The sequence below is a fragment of the Oryctolagus cuniculus genome, chromosome 4 (genome assembly GCF_964237555.1).
Source record: "Oryctolagus cuniculus chromosome 4, mOryCun1.1, whole genome shotgun sequence".
In the NCBI taxonomy this organism is placed as follows: domain Eukaryota; kingdom Metazoa; phylum Chordata; class Mammalia; order Lagomorpha; family Leporidae; genus Oryctolagus; species Oryctolagus cuniculus.
The window spans coordinates 28,622,598-28,643,372 of NC_091435.1; the positions used below are offsets into that span (position 1 = coordinate 28,622,598).

General features: G+C 37.9%; 1 protein-coding gene across 1 annotated transcript in view; it reads right to left on the reverse strand.

Annotated features, from left to right (window-relative positions):
• CHODL (chondrolectin) overlaps positions 1 to 18,412 on the reverse strand; it is a 55,278-nt gene extending 36,866 nt beyond the window's left edge. Inside the window, exon 1 of the mRNA XM_051819192.2 lies at positions 17,474 to 18,412. Within this exon, the coding sequence (XP_051675152.2) occupies positions 17,474 to 17,546 (73 nt within the window). The 5' untranslated portion in view covers positions 17,547 to 18,412. The remainder of the gene's footprint in view (positions 1 to 17,473) is intronic.
• Between the last annotated feature and the right edge of the window lie 2,363 nt (positions 18,413 to 20,775).

Here is a 20,775-nt window from a genome sequence, read left to right on the forward strand (position 1 = left end):
TGTTGGATCTTTAACTTGAAAAAGGGAAGCCAATAGGGCTATAATAAGAACAAGACTTGCAGAATCAGCAATTCTAGCACTTTGAAGGAACTTTAAGATTATTAAATCTACCCTACTCATGAAAGTAGAATTTCAAAATAATTACAATAATATCTCCCTCATCACTTTATTTTTCCTCACAGTACCTTTAAAAACGGCACTTTATTGCAAGACCATAAGCAATCCATGAGTGTGTACTATGTAGAAAGTCCTTGGATTCTGTTTCTTCACTAGTTAAATGTCTCAAGAAACAGACACTCTCGGGGTTTTGAGTGGAAAGTGGAGAACTGATAAAGCCTTAAGATGATGAAAGTGGAGTGTCACTGACCATGGCGATGGTCAGAGAGCTGCCCTCCAGGGGTCACAGTCACCCAATATGAAGAATGTAATGACTGTGTGCACAATGCTGAGTGGAAGGATGAATGAAGCATCCCGGTTATCATACCTGAATGAGGAATTCATTCTGAGCTGTGTTTTCAGGAACGTTAGCAGGCGTCAACATAGAGTGTGATGATTGCCACTGACCAGTTATCTCCAATGAGGATTCTGAAAAAGATTTCTCTTTCTCCTTTTCTGCCACTCTACTCCCAGATACTCATACAGCCCACAACTCTTGTGAAAGGGCCCCTCTTTGGGAAGGGATAGTAGTGGATTATGGCATCAACACTGGACATAGTTTTCTACAAATCAGTAGACTCTTGAATGTCACAAGTCTCTGATGCCTAAAAAACCAAGAAGGCTTGGAAGCTGTTTTTGGCAGGGAGGGCTCTAGGTTTTCCTACTTAGACCTGACTGTCACAGTCATTTGGAGAATGAGCCAGCAGATACAGATACAGGATCTCTCTCTCTCTCTCTCTCTCTCTCTCTTTTGCTGTCTTAAATAAATTTTTTTTAAATCTGAACAATACTAGTAATTCTAGCCTCAAAATAGTTGTGTTTAGAATTCCTAAAATCTAGATTCATGACTTTAGGTTACAGTCATTTTAAGGTAGCTTTACCCATGAACCAGGACAGCTCAACTGTTATGCCCAATGCAACTTATTAGGGAAATACTCTTCACATATGACATTTTTAATGAACTAGGATAAAAAGACCAGATTTTTCCTTTGTTTCTCACTCGTTAGAAAATGTCTGGATACATTAGCACTAAATTCAGGGGACATAGTTTGGGTAGTCTCAAACATAGATCAAAAGTTTCCAGATGGGGGCCAATATTGTCACACAGTGGGTCAAGCCACTCCCAACTCTGAGTTTCATATTGAAGAGCCAGTTCAAGTCCCAGCTGCTCCAGTTCTGTTACAACTCCCTGTTAACGCACCTTGGAAGGAGCAGAAGATGGCCTCAGTCCCTGGACCCCTGCCACCCATGTGGCAGAGCCAGATGGAGTTCCAGGCTGCTGGCTTTGGCCTGGCCCTTGCTCACTATTGCAGGCATTTGGGGAGTGGACCAGGCATGGAAAACATTTCTCTCTCTCTCTCTCTCTCTCTCTCTCTCTCCATAACTGCTTTTTAAATAAATAATTTTTAAGTAAAAATGAAGTGGTACCACATACTCTTTTTGAAGAGCACTAGGGTGAGTCGGTCTTAGTTATTTTTTTCTTACAGTAAGAGTTTTCAATTTAAAATTTCCAACAAATTGCATTTTTAAAAATGTAATAAACATTGGAGTTTCAGGGAGTCAATCAAAATTCCCTTTTCTTTTTTTTTTTTTTTACAACTGATTGTCATTTTTTCCCCTTTGTGGCTACACATAATACATTACAACAGGGGGCAGTAGTCTAAGCCTCTGCCTGCAGCCCCCTCATCCCATACAGGTGCCAGTTCTTTTTCCAGCTGCTCCTCTTCCAATCCAGGTCTCTGCTATGGCCTGTGAAAGCCGCAGAAGATGGTGCGAATCTCTGAACCCCTGTATTCCTGTGGGAGACCTGAAAGAAGCTCCTGGCTCCTGGCTCCAGCTCTGGCCATTGCAGACATTTAGGGAGTGAACCAGACCTTTCTCTCTGTCTCTCTGTCTGTAACTCTACCTCTCAAATAAATAAATAAAAAATCTTAAAAAACTTTACAAGGAGTGGGTGGTTGGCCTATCATTTGAGATCCAGCTTGGGATGTCCATATACCAAATCAGAATGCCTCGTTCAAATCCCAGCTCTACTTTCAATTTCACCTTCTTGCTGGTGTGCCTCCTGGGAGGCAACTGTTATGGCTCAAACACTCAGGTCCTTGCCACTCATGTAGAAGACCCAAACTGAGTTGTGGGCTTGTGGCTTTGGCTTCTGGCTTTGGCCTGATCCAACGTTGCCCCAGTTTACTACATTACAGGCATCTGGTGAGTGAATCAATGGATGGAAGATATTTCTCTGTCTGCCTTTCACGTAAAAAGAGATATTATGAGTCAAGTGAATTTCTGTTGGCAAATATATTGTAGTTAAATTAACCAAATGAAATTAGAAGTTTAAGGACTATTTGTGGATCATTGTAGAGATGAAGAGTTCCCTAAAGGATTAGCCACAGACTCTATGATATGCAAGAAGTTTTTTTAAAAAAAGTGTTATTTATTGATTTGAAAGAGTCACAGAGCAAGAGGAAGAGATGTGTAGAGGAACAGTTCTTCCATCCACTGGTTCACTCCTCAAATGCCAGCCACAGCAGGGGTTGGGCCAGGCTGAATCCAGGAGCCAGAAATTCCATCTCAGTGTCCCAGGTGAATATCAGGGACACAAGTAATTAAGTTACCATCTATTGCTTACCTGATGCATTAGTAGGATACTGGACTGGAAGCTGAGTAGCCTGGACTCTAACCAGCCACTCTGACAAGGAATACTGGTATCCCAAATGGCCCAGTGAGGACTTTGTCACTGTGAGTGGAGCTGGGTCTGGGGTTAAGTGACACCAATGTGTGACAAGACCATGTGACTGCCAATGAAGACAGACTCTATGGTATGCTTCAAAAGTTAAGGTTCTTTTCCCAGGAAAGAACGAAGGAGAGAAAGAAAGAGAATAGAAGAGTAAGAGAGAGAGAGAGAGAGAGAGAGGAGAAAAGAAAAGATTCAAATGAGAATTTAAAAATTGATTGAGGAGTTCAATATCAATTCAACATCTAAAATCCATCTCTCTCTCTCTTTAAGCTGTAAAACAGAAATGTGATCTCAAGAAAAGTGACACCAAAGTAATCTCAGGAATAAATTGATTTCCGAGTTTTCAGACTCTGAAACATCAAATTGCGATGGTATTTGGGAACCAAAGTTTTGAAAAGTTGTGTCACATCCCTTAATAATACACCATGGAACCTGAATATCCCAAATATTTGGTGGTATGGCGTTCTCCTTCACTACTCCCTTTCACTTTCCAATGGCTTTGATACCAATGAGCATCTGTGTCACACATCCAGTAACACAGGTCAAGGGGAGACAGCTTGAATGGGAGGTACACAGTGACTCCTCACTCAGGCAGCTCTACACAGTGGCCTAAGACTTAGTTATACAGGTTTTATTCGTATGTGCTCCAGACCAAAACACAATAATATGGTCTACAAAGACTTGTGACAATATTTAAAGTTATTACAACTTCTTATCAATACATTTCAAATATTAAAGATAGAATCAAAAGGGTTGAGAATGATCCTGCGGGGGAAGCAGGTCACACAGCAGACTCATAGAATGGCAAATGCCCAAAACAGCACTCCTGCCTCAGAATCAACCCTTGGGACATTCGGATCTGACTAAAAGGTCCATGAGAGTCTCGCAGGCATGGAAAGCCATGACACGGTGGCAAAAAACAATCTAAATGAAGGATCCTGGCGAACAACACTCCAGCAGAAGGATCAGGCCATCAAGGAGAGAGGCGCCTTTCTCTGAAGGGAGGAAGGAACCTCCACTGTGATATGGCCTTGACTAAACAAATTCAGAGTTGGTGAACTCAAGGGGCTTCCATAGCCTAGACAGCTCATAGCAAGAGTCTAGGGTGATTGCTGACGTCATAAATAAGAGTGCCAATTGTTAAATCAACAACGGGAGTCACTGGGTTCATGCTCCCCTCGCAGGATCTCTGTCCTTAATATGTTTATCTATGAAACTCAAAAACAACACTACTAGTCGAACAATACCCTATACCTGGTTCGGTTGTGTGAGTGCAACCTGTTGAAATCCCTGCTTAGTATATACTAAATTGATCTTCGGTATATGAAGGTAACCGAAAATGAAACGTGATGAAGGGGGGGGATGGGAGAGGAAATGGGTGAGGGGAGGGCCACGGGAGGGAGGGAGGTCGGGGGGAAGCCACAACAATACAAAAGATGCATTTTATATTCTACTTAAAACTATTGGTTGAGCTCTGTAATTAATACACAATTACTCTTAGGTGTTTAATCAATGCTATAACTAGTACTCAAATAGTATTTTACACTTTATGTTTCTGTGTGGGAGCAAAATGTGGTAATCTTTACTTAACATACACTAAATTGATCTTCTGTATATAAAGATAATTGAAAATTAATTGTGATGTGAAGGGGAAGGGGAGAAGGAGTGGGAGAGGGGAGCGTTGTGGATGGGAGGGAAGACACGGTGGGGGGGGAGGAGGCTATTGTGGTCCATAAGCTGTATTTTGGAAATTTATGCGCATTAAATAAATTAAAAAAAAATTATCAGAATCTCATGTGAACTAATTCATCGATTCTATAATACTTTATTTAATAATGGTTATTGATTACCTTGAGGGAGATCAAAAAGATTGCTATGACACAATAAAATAAATTTTGAAATTTAAAAATAAAACCATTGCTATCTAACCACATCAGAAGTAGACAAAAACAGTTTCTTTTCTTTCTTTTTTTTTCTAGGTAATTTTTAGTTGTCACTTCCAGGAATAGATTACTGAACCCAATGTTTTTACTCCCAACTTTTTAAAGATGACACTTCGGCATCTGTGTGAGCATGTAACTGACCCAAAGCAAGGATGACCAATTGGTCAAATTCTCCTGGTATTTGCATTTTCATATCAAAACACATCTGTGCTGTAGAATACATGACCTACCATGTAGGAGTCATTTCCACTCTCTACCAGAAGCCCAGGAGAAGCTGTAGTCCTTGCAAGGCTAAGTGGGGGTGCTCCATTGACTGCTCAGACTGGTGTTAGAAATGTACCAAGAATTACACACACTGCTAAAACATGTTTTTCCTATAACTTGAACTTTGAATTCAACAACTATTAAGTCTCTTACATGTTCTGACCATTCAAGTGATGAGTTAAAATATTTATGGAAGTCTACTAGTAAGAATATAAATCATCAGATATGCAGAATCACATGAATATATGTCAATGTTTAGCTAACTATAGTAAATTCAGATGTCCTTTTAATGCGTCTTTACTCATTTGAAGCAATTCAGTTGAGTACTATGGTTATCAACTTAGCATGAACCAATACTTTTATTGCAATCTTGATTTAATTACTATGATCTTAATAGATGTTGATATGACCAAAATTGGGATAATCAAACCTAAAAAGATATAAGCTAAAGTCATTTATGTATGCTTTGAGTGTCTGGTCTGAATTATTAAGTACATAATTGACAAAGTTCTCACTGAGAGTGGTATAGTAATATGGAAAAATTATTTGTCTAGCAGAGACCTAAATCTAAAATTTCACTTAGTGTGATTTCAGGCAAGTTTATTTAGCTCTTTGGTTTTCACTTTTAAAATACACAAAGAATGAGTTGGAGAAGTTCTGTCCTTCCCAATTAAATGTCAATCTGACCCAGAAATACTCAGTTATTTCACAAAGTTTTCAAATCATAATGACTGTTGCCCGCTCAGTCACAATGTCATATATTATCTGCACATATGCACCAATTTTCCAAATGCATTTATATCCTATGGCTCTATAAAATGTACATTTAATTTCAAAATATTGCTAAATTATTAGTGGGTGTTTGGCACAACGGTAAGCTGTCATTTAAACACTCACACTCCATATTGGAGGGTCTTAGTTCAAGTTCCAGCTCCACTTTCTATCCAAATTCTTGCTATTATTCACTTTATGAAGCAATAGGGGATGGCTTGAGAGAGAAATAGAGAGAAATATTTTCAGCTTTACAACTCTGTTTCTCTAAATCTAGGAAAGCTTGTTACCCTTTTTTCCATCCTTGCCATTCTTCTTTTAAAAAATCAATTTATAATGAATGGATACACTCTGTTATTTGATTTCCAAATTATTAAGAAAATATAGGTGCCAGCATTTTGGCATAGCAGGTAAAGCTGCCATGTGCATTGCCGGTATCCAATGTGGGTGCCAGTTCAAGACCTGACTGCTCCTCTTCTGATCCAGCTCTCTGCTATGGCCTGGGAAAGCAGTAGAAGATGGCCCAAGTCCTTGGGCTCCTGTACCTGACTGAGAGACCCGGAGGAAGCTCCTGACTCCTTGCTTTGGATTGGCCCAGTTCTGGCCATTGCAGCCATTTGAGGAGTAAACCAATGGATGGAAGACCTCTCTCTCTCTCTCTCTGTAACTCTGCTTTTCAAATAAATATATAAATCCTTAAAAAATGACTCCTAAATTTTCTGTAGTCTTTTGAGTAACAGATCAAACATCACAGATGTCATATAAATGGAAAATTCAAACAAAGTAAGATAGAATTGAACACCAAGTAGAGTGAAAGATAATCCAACTAAGATACCATAAAGCTAAAAATGAATACTTGATGAACTAATATTTTAATAAATTGTTCCATTTTACAAAGAAGAATATATGAGCCGGTGCCGCGGCTCACTAGGCTAATCCTCCGCCTTGCGGCGCCAGAACACCAGGTTCTAGTCCCGGTCGGGGCGCCGAATTCTTTCCCGGTTGCCCTTCTTCCAGGCCAGCTCTCTGCTGTGGCCAAGGAGTGCAGTGGAGGATGGCCCAAGTGCTTGGGTCCTGCATCCCAGGGGAGACCAGGAGAAGTACCTGGCTCCTGCCATCAGATCAGTGCGGTGTGCCGGCCACAGCGTGCCAGCCGCAGCAGCCATTGGAGGGTGAACCAACGGCAAAGGAAGACCTTTCTCTCTGTCTCTCTCTCTCACTGTCCACTCTGCTTGTCAAAAAAAAAAAAAAAAAAAGAATATATGTAAGGAAGAGGAATAGCAAAAGACCTAAAAAATAAGTATGTTTTTATGTATCATAAAAATTCAGTTTTTGCCTAAATATATCAATTGACTAGAAAATGGTGGTGCCAAAACCAGCCACAGTATCAATAAACTGGATCAGGAGGATGACATATAAAGTTAGAAGGAATTAGGGGAAGAAACAAAGGTATTTTACAAAAAAATCAATTTAAATAGCCTTCTGGAGCTGCATCTGTCACTTTGCAACTTTTTCATGCATGGTTTCTAGGCATAGCTTGCTCAGGTACCAGTTGTATGACTCTATTGCAGCAGAGCAAAATAGAAATTTTGGAAATAATAGAGAACACACTGTCAGGTATCTCATATACGTCAGCATCCATTAAAGTCTCTTTATCCTCTGGACTATTTTCTGAAAATAAAAGTTCTTATTTATCTGAAATAGTCTAAATAACCCTGTATCCGCTGAAATACCTTTAAAAGGAGACTGAACAAAAAAAGGAAAAACACAGTAACAAAATCAGTGTATTTCTGTCATCAAATTCTTTATACCAGACAGACATAAATAGGCCAGACCACAAAAGGAATTGATGTTATATGTGTTGTATTTCTCTCCAAAGAGTAGACACAAAAATTCATAAGGTAACTTTAATTTCCAAGAGTTTTAAAAAGCATGAGAGATAAGAAATCATCATGAATATTTTAACTGAATAACTGCAATCTTATGTAATGCATAGAACCCTTTAATCTTCAATGATTTTGATATTTAAATCTTTATGCAGTTAAGTAGTATAACAGTTACACACACATGCATATGCACATATATGACAAAATAATCATTTTGAACTCAGGCTCTTCTTCACTGAGGCTCATTAACATGTGATTCCAAAAAAGCTGAAAGCACACTTAATGGAAATAAAATGTAGGGGACTGGTGCTGTGGCTTGGTAGGCTAAGCCTCCACTGGTGGCACCAGCATCCCATATGGGCTGTGGTTCGTGTACTGGCTATTCCTCTTCCCATTCAGCTCTCTGCTACAGTCTGGGAAAGCAGTAAAAGATGGCTCAAGTCCTTGGACCCCTACACTCATGTGGGAGACCCGGAGGAAGCTCCTGACTACTGGCTTTGGATCAGCCCAGCTCCAGCTGTTGCAGCCAACCAGTGGATTGAAGACCTCTCTCTCTCTCAACCTCTGTACCATTTTCCCAAACCAAAGAGCTCAGAGTGCTGAGGAGCTCTATAACAGCAATAAAGCAAGCGAAGTCATTATCTGCCTCTACCTTTGCAGAAGGGCCTTCACTGGCCCTATAATCTAAATCTATCTCTGCTAATCCTACCCCCAGATTATTTCTATGGTGGCATCTTCGAGTGATTCAATACATATTTACTAAGCATCTTTTGCACTTATTCTGTTAAACTGTAAATGTACTTGTTTTATGTTTGCTTTTCTCCATTAGATTGCAAATTGTGAGCTGGTTTTATTCCCCATTAGTAGGTGGTTTTATTCCTCACCTACTACTTATTTCACACATGAATCTCGAAATTGCAGTCAGAGTTCGGAGTTTTCCCTTTCTCTTTTCTGCTCTCAAGAGTGAGGTGGATGAGCCCAGAATGTGGATCAGTCTGTAGTGAGAACCCTAAGAGGGCTGGGCATTGTGGTACTGTAGGTTAAGTTCATGCTTGGGACACCTGCTTCTCATATTGGAGTGTCGTTAAAGTCCTGGGTCTTCTGCTTCATATTGAGCTCCCTGCTAACGCATCCTGGAAGACAATAGATGATGGAGCAAATACTCAAATCCTTGACACTCCTATGGTAGAACCAGCTTAAGGTCTGTGCTCCTGTTTTGGCCTGCCCTGGCCCTGATTTTTGTAGGCGTTTGGGGAGTGAGCCAGCAGATGGAAGATCTCTTTCTCTCTTTCTCGCATTCTGCCTTTCAAATAGATGAAAATAAATAAACATTAACAAACAAACAATAAAAAAGAACCACAATAGCACAGGTAGGAAATTCTTGCCTTTTTCACACTTTCTTACTTCTGTAAGACTTAAGAAAATGGGCAATTCAGAAGACCCTTCCTGAACTTAGTTGGCTTTGTTGGTATTCAAGGTTGCCAGGTTTGCAAGGGAGGATATTTTCAAGGACAATCCAAGTCACTTGCATTCCAGAATCTAAGATGGACCTTTCCTTTCTAGTCTGCAGAAACTGCTGGGTTTCTGTAACTTTAGTTGTAGGTATATTTTGCTGAGGAGTGGACACAAATCCAAAATTCCGATGTACATATACTTAGATGACAATGTGAAAGATCCTAAATTTTGTTTTTCTATCTCCACACTGCTACACACTGCCACCATGAATACCTTCCAAGAATACAGTGACCACACATTCTACTTTGTCTGGCAAATCCTATTTTGTTCAGGATAATAATGGTCTATGTCTTGATATTGACCATACAGATCACCCTCACATCATATAGATTTTCATGCTCTGATTTTTAAAAAATATTACACTGTATTTCTTCTCTAGCATCATCTGGGTGCATTATATCTGTTTATGGGAATACATCATTTTCCTTTAGGGCAGATGCCAGGCATCTGTATCCTAGATGCCTAGTGTGTTATGCACATTAAGAAATCATAGATGGTGAGTGATTTCAATTACTTTTTTTTTTGAAATGCCTACAAACAGCAAGAGAGAATAAAATTTGGTGTATTTGAATGGTAGTAGAACCACATATTAATTGAGTCAATTCATATCTTACAAATATAAATATAAACTGTAATATATTTTCTTCAAATAGCTTTCTGAAATTTATTTTAAAATAACCAGGATTCAAAATATTTTATAACTTTTGTAAAATTGCTTCAAACTTTCTGAATTATGAAATTTCTCATTTGCTGAGTTCCACAATTATAATTTCTAATGAGATTTTGAGGCAAAACCTAAAAGAAATAAAAAACATCTCATCAAGTGGCCAAATGACCATATTCATTCTAAAGAAATCTCAGAGCTATTTTGTGGAAGATTTGCAAAACACATTTTGAAAACCAAAGTTTTAATCAATTAAAAGCTATAATATCCTGATCTAGCAATCTAAATGCTCAGAATATACAACAGGTTATCAAAGCTCAAATAGACTTTTAAAAACTTCTTTTGAGATTCAGAAAAATTAAGGAGTTGATTTATCTTATTTAATAAGTAATACGTGATTCAAATATAACTGGGCACTCTATATGATTTTAAGGGTGAAAACTATTATTTTTGAATACTTGATGACAATTTTCCCTGGATTTATAAAATTGAAAAGTAATAGTATTTAGCTAAATAGGAACTATTTGTATGTCTTTCCCATCTCACCTTCACTGTTCTAATTTCCAATTGCTGTTCTGGGTTGTCATAGCAACAAAGTGCTATTGCAAAGAGTTTTCATAGAAAACCTGTTTGGAACACCAACATTATTATAAGTGCAATGTATTCACTTGGTTGTGTGTATAAGAGATTTTGAATTTAAACAAAAGACTGTTTGCTCGTGTTATTCCCAGTGACTACTACTTTTTTAATCCTTTTACTTTATAAAATATCTCTTAAATTTTTCACAATAGTAGGAATAACTTCAAGAGAGAAATGACTGTAGTCAAATCCAAAGCATTAACTTGGATAGAGTTTTTTATCCTTTTCCAATCCTGGTATAGTCCACCATCCTATATACTCAACACAGTGATTGATCTAAAACATAGATTTCTCATGTATTTGGTGCTTTTTTTTTTAAGTTGAGTTTATTTATTTTTTTGACAGGCAGAGTGGACAGTGAGAGAGAGAGAGAGACAGAGAGAAAGGTCTTCATTTTCCGTTGGTTCACCCTCCAATGGCCACTGCGGCCTGCGCACTGAGGCTGGCGCACCGCGCTGATCCGAAGCCAGGAGCCAGGTGCTTCTCCTGATGTCCCATGCGGGTGCAGGGCCCAACGACTTGGACCATCCTCCACTGCACTCCTGGGCCACAGCAGAAAGCTGGACAGGAAAAGGAGCGACCAGGAAAGAATCCGGCGCCCTGACCAGGACTAGAACCCTGTGTGCCAGCGCCGCAAGGCGGAGGATTAGCCTATTGAGCCAGGGCGCCGGCCTGGTGCTCTTTTTTTAAGATTTATTTATTTCATTTGAAATGCAGAGTTACAGAAATAGAGGGAGAGAGAGAGAGAGAGAGATCTTCCATCTGCTGGTTCACTCCCCAGATGGCAGCAATGACCAGGGCTGGGCCAGACCAAAGGCAGGAGTTTCTTCTGGGTCTCCCATGTGGGTGTAGAGACCCAAGCACTTGGGCCATCCTCTGCTGCTTTCCCAAGCACATTAGCAGGGAGCTGGACCAGAAGTAGAGCATCCAGGACTTGAACAGAACTGTCGCCCATTTGGAAACTGGCACTACAGGTCATAGGTTTAACCCTTTGTGCCACAGGGCTAGTACCTGGTACTTTAATTTCTTATTTTTCTTCCAGTGCTAATATCTTGTGGGAAATATAATACAAAACTAGAAAACTTCTGCATAATGCTGCCACCCAAAGCTCATTTTAAAAATGCACAGGTTTTGTACATTCTGCTCAGAAACTTGTCCCTCTTTTTCTACTTCAATTTCCACTTCCTACTTTCATATATCAGCTCTCACAGCCAAACAGGTGACTACTTCCTCCCTCACTGTGCTCCTCAACATCTGTCCCTACTTTTGCAGTCTGCTTCCTTTGTCATCCTTGTCCTAAACCTTGGTTCTTCTTCCCTTAAAAAAGCCATTTTCAGCCACTTTCTTCTTTCCCCAAATGGATAAAACATATTCAATCATCGAATGAAATCCATCTTGTGGAACTTTTCTTGCTGTCGTTTTCCACAACTTAGTTCATTGCATTTATATATTTTACCTCTTTAGTAGGGAGGTAAATTCATCCAGAAATAGAACTATGTCAGATATGCCTTTTTCAACCCAACTTCAATGTATATTTATTTAATAAACTTTCTTCTCAAGCTTTCAAAGCAGAAGTCTTGTCTTCCAGAAGCTTTACTGATAACTCACTTCGAATCCATACGTTGTTAACCATATTGGACCACTACTGGAGATGAAAAGTGAAGGGAGGTGGTGTTCTCTGTCTCCCTTTTAAACTGCTTTATTCTCTCTTATCCTAGAAATTGCATACATGTTACAGACAGCACTTACTTCATGCAGTACCTATCAGAGATCTCAGCATAGCCTCAACACTCACATAAGGAAAGCTTTGAAAAAGCAGGAACATTTTATCAGACAGAAACGGGTGCTTCTTCCCCGTGGAAACGTCAGCCATGCTGCCCTGAGTCTTCATCGCCAGGTAAGAACAGCAGAACATTCCACACTCCATATGCTTTTCCTGCACACCTGAGCAAGTCTCTTGCTACCTTTGCAGCATGGTGCTTATCTCAAGTAACCCCTTACAGAAAGCGTCTACATTCACTGGCAAACACTTACTTTCCATTCAAAGAGGAATTTTGACAGTTTTACACCAGTCACAGGGTGTAAAAGCAGGGCATTTGAAAAAGGGCAACATTTGTTTTCACACTGAGTAGCCTATTTACTGTTTTCAAAATTAAAAAAAAAAAATTAAATAAGGTACAACTTGTTTTCTGGCACTTATATTCATGTTATATTACTTAACTTGGGGTCTTAGGTATGGTAAGTTTCCTTCTTTATTTCAGCATTTAAAAAAGTTAATGTTAGGGGCCAGTGCTGTGGTGTTGCTGGTAAAGCCGCCGCCTGCAGTGCTAGCTTCCCATATGGGCGCCGGTTCAAGTCCTGGCTGTTCTACTTCCAATCCAGCTTTCTGCTATGGCCTGAGAAAGCAGTAGAAGATGGCCCAATTCCTTGGGCCCCCTGTACGCGTGTGGGAGACCCAGAAGAAGCTCCTGGCTCCTGGTTTTGGATCGGCACAGCCCTGCCATTGCGGCCATCTGGGGAGTGAACCAGCAGATGGAAGACCTCTCTCTCTCTCTCTGCCTCTGACTATCTGTAACTCTGCCTTTTAAGTAAATAAATGAATAAATCTTTTTTTAGAAAAGTTAATGTACAAGGACAACATTGTGGCATAGCAGGTTAAGCTACCACCTGCAATGCCAGCATCCCGTAGGTGTGCTGGTCCAAATCCTTGATACTTCACTTCTGTTCCAACTCACTGCTAATGAGCTTACAAAAGCAGCAGAGGATGACCCAAGTGCTTGGGCCCCTACACCCACATGGGAGACACAAAAGAACCTCCTGGATATTGGCTTTGGCCTAGTTGAGCCCTGGCCATTGTGGCCATTTGGGGAATGAACCTGCAGATAGAAGATTCCTTTCTGTCTCTTTCTATCTATAGCTCAGCCTTTCAAATAAAAAAAAAATCTTTTTTAAAAAAGTTAATGTTCTCTTCTCCCTTCAGAGAAAGGTACCTCCTTCTTTGATGGCCCGTTCTTTCTACTGGGATCTCACTCACAGAGATCTTTCATTTGGGTCATTTTTTTTCCCTCAATGTCTTGGCTTTCCATGTCTGAGAAACTCTCTTGTCTAAATAAGATTGGAGTTTGTGAACTCAAGGGGCATCCATAGCCTTGGCTGCTCATGACAAGAGCTTCGGGTGATTACTGACATCATAAATAAGAGTGTCAATTGTTAAATCAACAACGAGAGTCACTGTGCACTTACTCCCCATGTAGGATCTCTGTCCTTAATATGTTGTACTATGCTAATTAAAGGTAAAACTAGTATTCAAACAGTACTTTATACTTTGTGTGTCTGTGTGGGTGAAATCTGTTGAAATCTTTACTTAGTATATAGTAAGTTGATCTTCTGTATATAAAGATAATTAAAATGAATCTTAATGAAGAATGGGATGGGAGAGGGAGTAGGAGATGGGGTGGTTTGTGGGTGGGAGGGAGGTTATGGGGGGAAAACCACTATAATCCAAAAGTTGTACTTTCGAAATTTATATTTATTAAATAAAAGTTTTCTTTAAAAAATAAAAAGTTAATGTCCTATTGATTCATTATGTGAATAATTTGGAACATCATTTTTCAATATATCACTAAAGAATTAAAATAAAACACATTCTACATTTTGTCTTTTGAAAAGTTGTGGTTTGAATACAGATATTTTTATTGACTTAAACTTTTAAATCTTGATAGAGTTATTATTTTAAATCACAGTTTAAGGCAATAGATGATAGACTTTCAAATATGAAATCTTTTTATGGAATTTTAGTAGAAAAGAAAAGAGAATATATAAAGTATTACCAGAAGCAGCCTATTATGAAATAAGGCCAAATTATCATATTTTTTAAAAAGTGGTCCAAAATATTTGCATTGGTGTTTTAGTAGTCACTGTATTGTTAAAACTCAACTCAGGTCTTTACATTAGAAAATGCTACCATAGACTCCAGAGATTGGTCTGGTTATCTTTCTCTCAGGAGAATAATTATAATAATAGTAACAGCAAGTAGTCATTTCTATGAGAAGGCATAGTTATGAGAGATTCACAGGTGTTAGCTCATTTCATTATTATAATTGTCTTATGACACTATTGTTGACTCCATTTTTAAAGATAAGAATATTAATCCACAAGGAGTCTAAGTAACTAGCCCAAAGTCACATGTGGCTGAAGGGTGACAGCTTGGATTGAACACAGCCGCTTTCTAGAATTGGCCCTCTTAAATACAACCTCAAACCATTTCTCAATAACATGCCTTCTTTTATGTTGTGAAATAAACCAGATACAGAAAGACAAAACCATATATTCTAATTCCAGGACTCCTGCAGATACCAAAACCTGCAGATGCTCAAATCCCTTATATAAAATGACATAACGTTTGCATATAAGAAAGGCATATCATTCTAAATATAGTAAACTAACTTGAGACCAGGTACAATGGTGTCTACAAGGTAAATACTATAAATTGTTGTTATACTGTTGTTTAGGAAATAATGCCAGGAAAAATAGTCTGCATGTGCTTAGCAGAGACACAGTATTTTTTTGTATTTTTTTTTCAAATTTTTTAATCTGAGGTTGTTTGAGTGCTCAGATATGGGACCTGCTGATGCAGAACCTGCAGATGTGGAGGGCTCACTAGGTGCAACTCAACCTTGATTCAGAGTCCAATTTACTTTTTTTTTTTTTTTTTTGCCAGAAAAGATTAAATTTAATTCATACAGCCAAAAAAAGCAAAGCAATAAGTATAGCTTACCTTTCTTCTGAATTTTCTTTTCTTTTTTTTTTTTAATCTTTTATTTAATGAATATAAATTTCCAAAGTACGACTCATGTGTTACAATGGCTTCCCCCCCCCATACCGTCCCTCCCACCCACAACCCTCCCCTTTCCCACTCCCTCTCCCCTTCCATTCACATCAAGATTCATTTTCGATTATCTTAATATACAGAAGATCAGCTTAGTATACCTTAAGTAAGTATTTCAACAGTTTGCTCCCACACAAAAACATAAAGTGAAAAATAATAGATGATTTTTTTTAAATGATGATGAAATCAGATCAGACCTATTGTCATGTTTAATCCCAGTGAGAGTCAAGTTGGGAATTGATAATTTCTTTCTTTTTTTTTTTTTTTTTTTTTTTTTTTTTACAGAAGATCCGGAAAGAAGGAAAAAAAAGCTTCGGGGTTTCTCTTCAATTTACTTTTAAATTGTCATTTCTTCTTGGAAGTTACACTCAAGCATTTGCTTGGTTTTAGGATGCTGGGGCCCTTTATATCATGGAACACTGGTTTATAAAAACTCCTTTGAATCCAGACTAAAAAAGATCTCAGTGAAGTACCTTGGGGAAATCCTGATAGAGACAAATCCCAAAGAAGTACACATCTGAAGGTCTCATTATCTCTAGGTTGTGTGTTTACTCTTAGACATGTGGAATGTACATTAATTCAAATCATGGAAGCAGAGAATAGATGTTGGCTACCAGGAACTCAAGACAGAGGGAGAACAGGAAAATGTTGGTTAAAGATGTTGCCGTTAGACAGGGAGAATAAAAATATCTATTTAAGATGACAGATACGTTAATTATCTTGACACGATTATTCCACAATGTACATATACATCATATTATCACTGTGAACCTCATAATTCTAAATAATTATGATTCATTAAACATTTTTAAGAACGTAAAGCTTTAAAATAATAATAAGCTGTTTCTCAAGACTGTAGATTTGTCTTTCTCCACTTTGGACACCCAATCATTCAGCTATCAGATAACCACTAAGCAACACCTACTGAAACTAAGCTGATGTTTTTCAAAGGTGATTGAAGTGGTTTTTGGTGAAATCCAGATCTCTGGAAATTTGTGCCCCTACAAATGTACATATTGAAACCCAATCCCCCAATGTGGTTCTAATAAAAAGTAAGGCCTTGGGGAAAGGATTGGGTCAAGAGGGTTCCACCCCAGGGACTGCTGTCAGTGTCTATGTAAGAGAGGCACTTGTTCTCTCTCTTCCATATGAGCGATGACACAGCCAAGAATGTGCCATCTATAAGAAGAGGCTGTCATCCATCAGAATCTTCACACCTTGATCTTGGATTTCTAGGTCTCCAGAACCATGAGAAATAAATTTCAGTTGTTTATAAATTACCCACTTTATATTCTTTGTTAACAACAGTGCTTAGAAACTGAGAAGTAATTGTATACTTATGTGCATTAAGAAATCAACATAATCATCATATGATTTTACAGATATTATGGACTGAATAAAATAATAAAAATAGTGAATAATTTAAGTCATTTCAGAGAAAAATATATTAAGGATGTAAGACGTGTTAAATGGGTAAACAAATTTTGAGGATGGCATGTGGCTGACGAAAATTTTCTAAGCATTGACCTCAATTGTGCTGTTATCACTGAGCTAAATTTCCACAAAGACCAATGCTGGAGTGTCTCCACAACACTGTGGCAGAATTATGATCTGTACCATAGTGTGGTTAGCCCTCCTCGCCATTTTATTATATAAAACTACAAGTTGTCTCCTGTCATAACCACGTAGGCCCATTAAAGCAATTGGGCCAGTTTTTCAGTTATGTCTATTCCACCTGGAACCCACGGAGAGCACAGTAGGGCTCAAGTCCTTGCTGTCATCAGAACACCTAACCAGGCCTTAAGAAACCTAAAGAGCAAATGGGGAGAAATGTGAGGATATATGGAAACAAACAGGTAAGTGTGACACTTGGTGATCGAAAAGGAAAACACTTGTTCCATTCAGAGCAACACCTTAAACATAACACACACTTAAGTTAGTTTACTCTCACAAATTACTTTGAGACAGAGGCATTGTTGTCCTTTTACAGATGAAAAAACCAAAGCTCACCAAGCAAGCAGGGAGTGGAGCTGGGCCTCTTTGATTCTGATGCTGGAGGACTCCTGTACTCTGCAGTAGACATTGAAGATCAGAAATAATTCAGAGAAGATAAATAAGGCTGTAAGAGATCTTGGACAGGTGCATTTCAAAGACTGTCTTTTTTAAAAAGATTTTATTTATTTATTTGAGAGGTGGAGTTACAGAGAGAGAGAGAGAGAGAGAGAGAGAGAAAGGTTTTCCATCTGCTGTTTCACTCCCCAAAAGGCTGCAGTAGCCAGAAATGGGCCGTTCTGTAGCTAGGAGCCAGGAGCTTCCTTCAGGTCTCCCACATGGGTATAGGGGCCCAAGAAGTTGGGCCACCTTCTACTGCTTTCCCAGGCCATAAGCAGAGAACTGGTTCAGAAGAGGAGTAGACGGGACATGAACAGGTGCCCATATGGGATGCTGGTGCTGCAGGTGGAGGTTTAGCCTACTATACCATAGTACTGGCCCTTCAAATACTCTTTTTAACAAATTTTAAGAAAAATGCATGATAAGCCACATAGCCCAGAACCCAGGACTATATTCTGGATATTCAAAGGCCAGTCTAATGTTCTTTCTAGCTCCATTTTCAAAAGGTTTGAGTATTCACTGGAAGATACAGCTGTAGAAGAAGCCTGCTTAAATTGAGTCAAATGGAAGCATCACTATGCCAAGTCACAGAGTTAGCACAGGCACAATGGCCAGCAGCCATGGAAACAATTTCTGCTGAATAGGTTATAAAGTAAAATGGGATACTGCAGGGTACTCTCCAAAGAGTGTCATTTCATGATATTGGATCCAAAACACTGAGCATTTTAATGCACTGGCAGAGAATGGGACTGACATTTATCTTGTCAAAATCTTTATTAGAAGTATTGCTATTTTATTATAATACCAATTAGTATATTTTTAAACTTGAAAATTGAGTGAGATTATTTTCTCAAACACAAACTACAAGAGATATACTCCCCCCAGTGAATTATAATAGCACCAAATTAAAGAGCCACTTTCGTGTTTATGGTGTTTTCTCCATGGTTGAGTAGGCACAAATGTTTGCTGAATTTAATCAAACTCATTATAAAAGTTGAAACATCTATGTAGGAATGAATGAAGATCATCTAAATATGAGTTAAAGAGAAATTATAAAGTAAAAAATCATTTGTATTTCTAACAGTTTATACGTAGCTTCTTGTAAAACCATCCTGTAAGATAGTATTAACATAAAAATAATTTTGGTCAATAATGATAAAAATTTTGCCAAAAGTATTATAGTTAATTTTTTAGTGTTTCATAGTCATAGACTTTGGCTTTTTGATTGCCATCTGAATGCATAATGCTGCTACTAAGAGGCATATTAACCTAACTTTTAACTCTAGGCAATCTTTAAAAAGTCTTGCGATTGTTTTCTATTCAAACTTATCACAGAAATTCTCACTAATATATGAGTCCATGTATATACAATCAGCAACCTAAAACATAAAATTGAGATTTCACCTGACTGTACCACATTGTGCCTCCTTTCTACTTCCTCTCTTGGTTATTGCTTCATCGTGTTGCAGACATACTTTTTATTGGTGTCAGTTGTTTTTATCATTCATCCCTTTAACAGCCTATAGGAGATTCAGAGACTAATTGTTGAGCTCAGGAGTTCAACATAGATATTTCCTCAGATATACTTTATAGACATTTAATTTGAGAGTATTTATCTTCAACAAATTAGGAAATTATTGATAAAAACTGTTCATTAGCTGATATTTTTACTTAGTGAGATAAACTAGAAAATGACAAAATATGTGATTGCAATTAGTGATGTCCTCATTATTTAGTTATTGTGGTATATATGTTTTATCTTATTATAAGTGAAATTTCTTTCAGTTGATATCATCCAAACTTTGTTAATCAAAGCTGAAAAAAAAAATCTTTAATAAACCAACTAATGTAATTGGAAGTAGGAAGTCAAGGCAGATAATAATAGGGTTTTAGATTTAAGAGTCCTCTTCTAGCTGTTCACAGAATTGACAAGAGGATTAGATTGGCCTGTGAGCACCTTTTTATGCCAGAGTAGACACCAGGGAACTGAAAACACAGCTGGGATGCTTGGATTATATGTATGACAAATCCCTGAGGAACTGCCAGCCAGATGCCCACAGTGAAGCCAGCATTTTTGTGTAGCACAGACATGAAATTAATGATGCGTCCCATGATGCAACTATTAGGATGAAACCATCTGTTGGGATTTTTTTTCATCCACCATTTTGTCACTTATAGATATGCATTAAGAAAGAAAAGAAAAACATGGTATAAAAAACTAATTTGCCTGTGGAGGTATTGGTATGTAGATTTGGCCTGATGACGATTTATTTGTTCAGGAATGTGAAATTCTCACTGTGTTGTATGTAACTCCAGCAATGCTCACCTGTATAATGCAGCAACTCAGAAAATTAAACTTTTGGCAACAGTGAACATGCTATTGAATTCATTCATTTATTAGTGTGGAATATTGATGCAGGATGTAAGAGGACTTGAAGTAGGCCAAATGTAGAATAATATCAATAGTTTAAGAAAATGGTGAACAAATAGCACTACCATATGTAATAGGTAAGTTGGTTCTTAGCAACTTAAAAGATGAATAACGGAAAAGTTAGTGTGGTCCAACCATAAGTAATTTATTACTGTCAGTGCTTATATAATAGCAACACTCAAAAATAGTGACTTCAACACAAATGTCTTAGTCTTTTGGAAAGTTAGAACTTTGTCTACTTCCATTGAAAAGTAATATTTTCATTCAAATATTGTCACTATTATTTTCTTGGCAGATCGATCTCCCCAGTAAAGCATTGTGGAGAAATAAATTTTATAGTTTTTTAAATATGTACCACAACACATTAATAATATTTTATAGGTAATTATAATTGGAGAAATGTTTATATATAATTTCATATTTGATCATATTAATCATGAAGTGACTGATACAAATACTATCACCTAATTAAATATCAATTAAGTACTATCACCTGCATTTAAGCATGAGACAGCTAAGACATGGACACATCTATTTGCCTGTCCTTCCACATCATCATGTACCTGGTAATTGGAAGAGGGCAAACTGGATTATTTAAATATATATCAAATTGACTTCCCACTATTGAAGAGGGATTTTATTTAAAGATTACATTTGCCTTCCTTATGCAAATATTAGATTACAGGTCAAAAACTCAATACCCTATACATATAAGAGATATGTGATAAAATTTTAAACAATTGCAGGAAATATATTTAATTTTTATTTG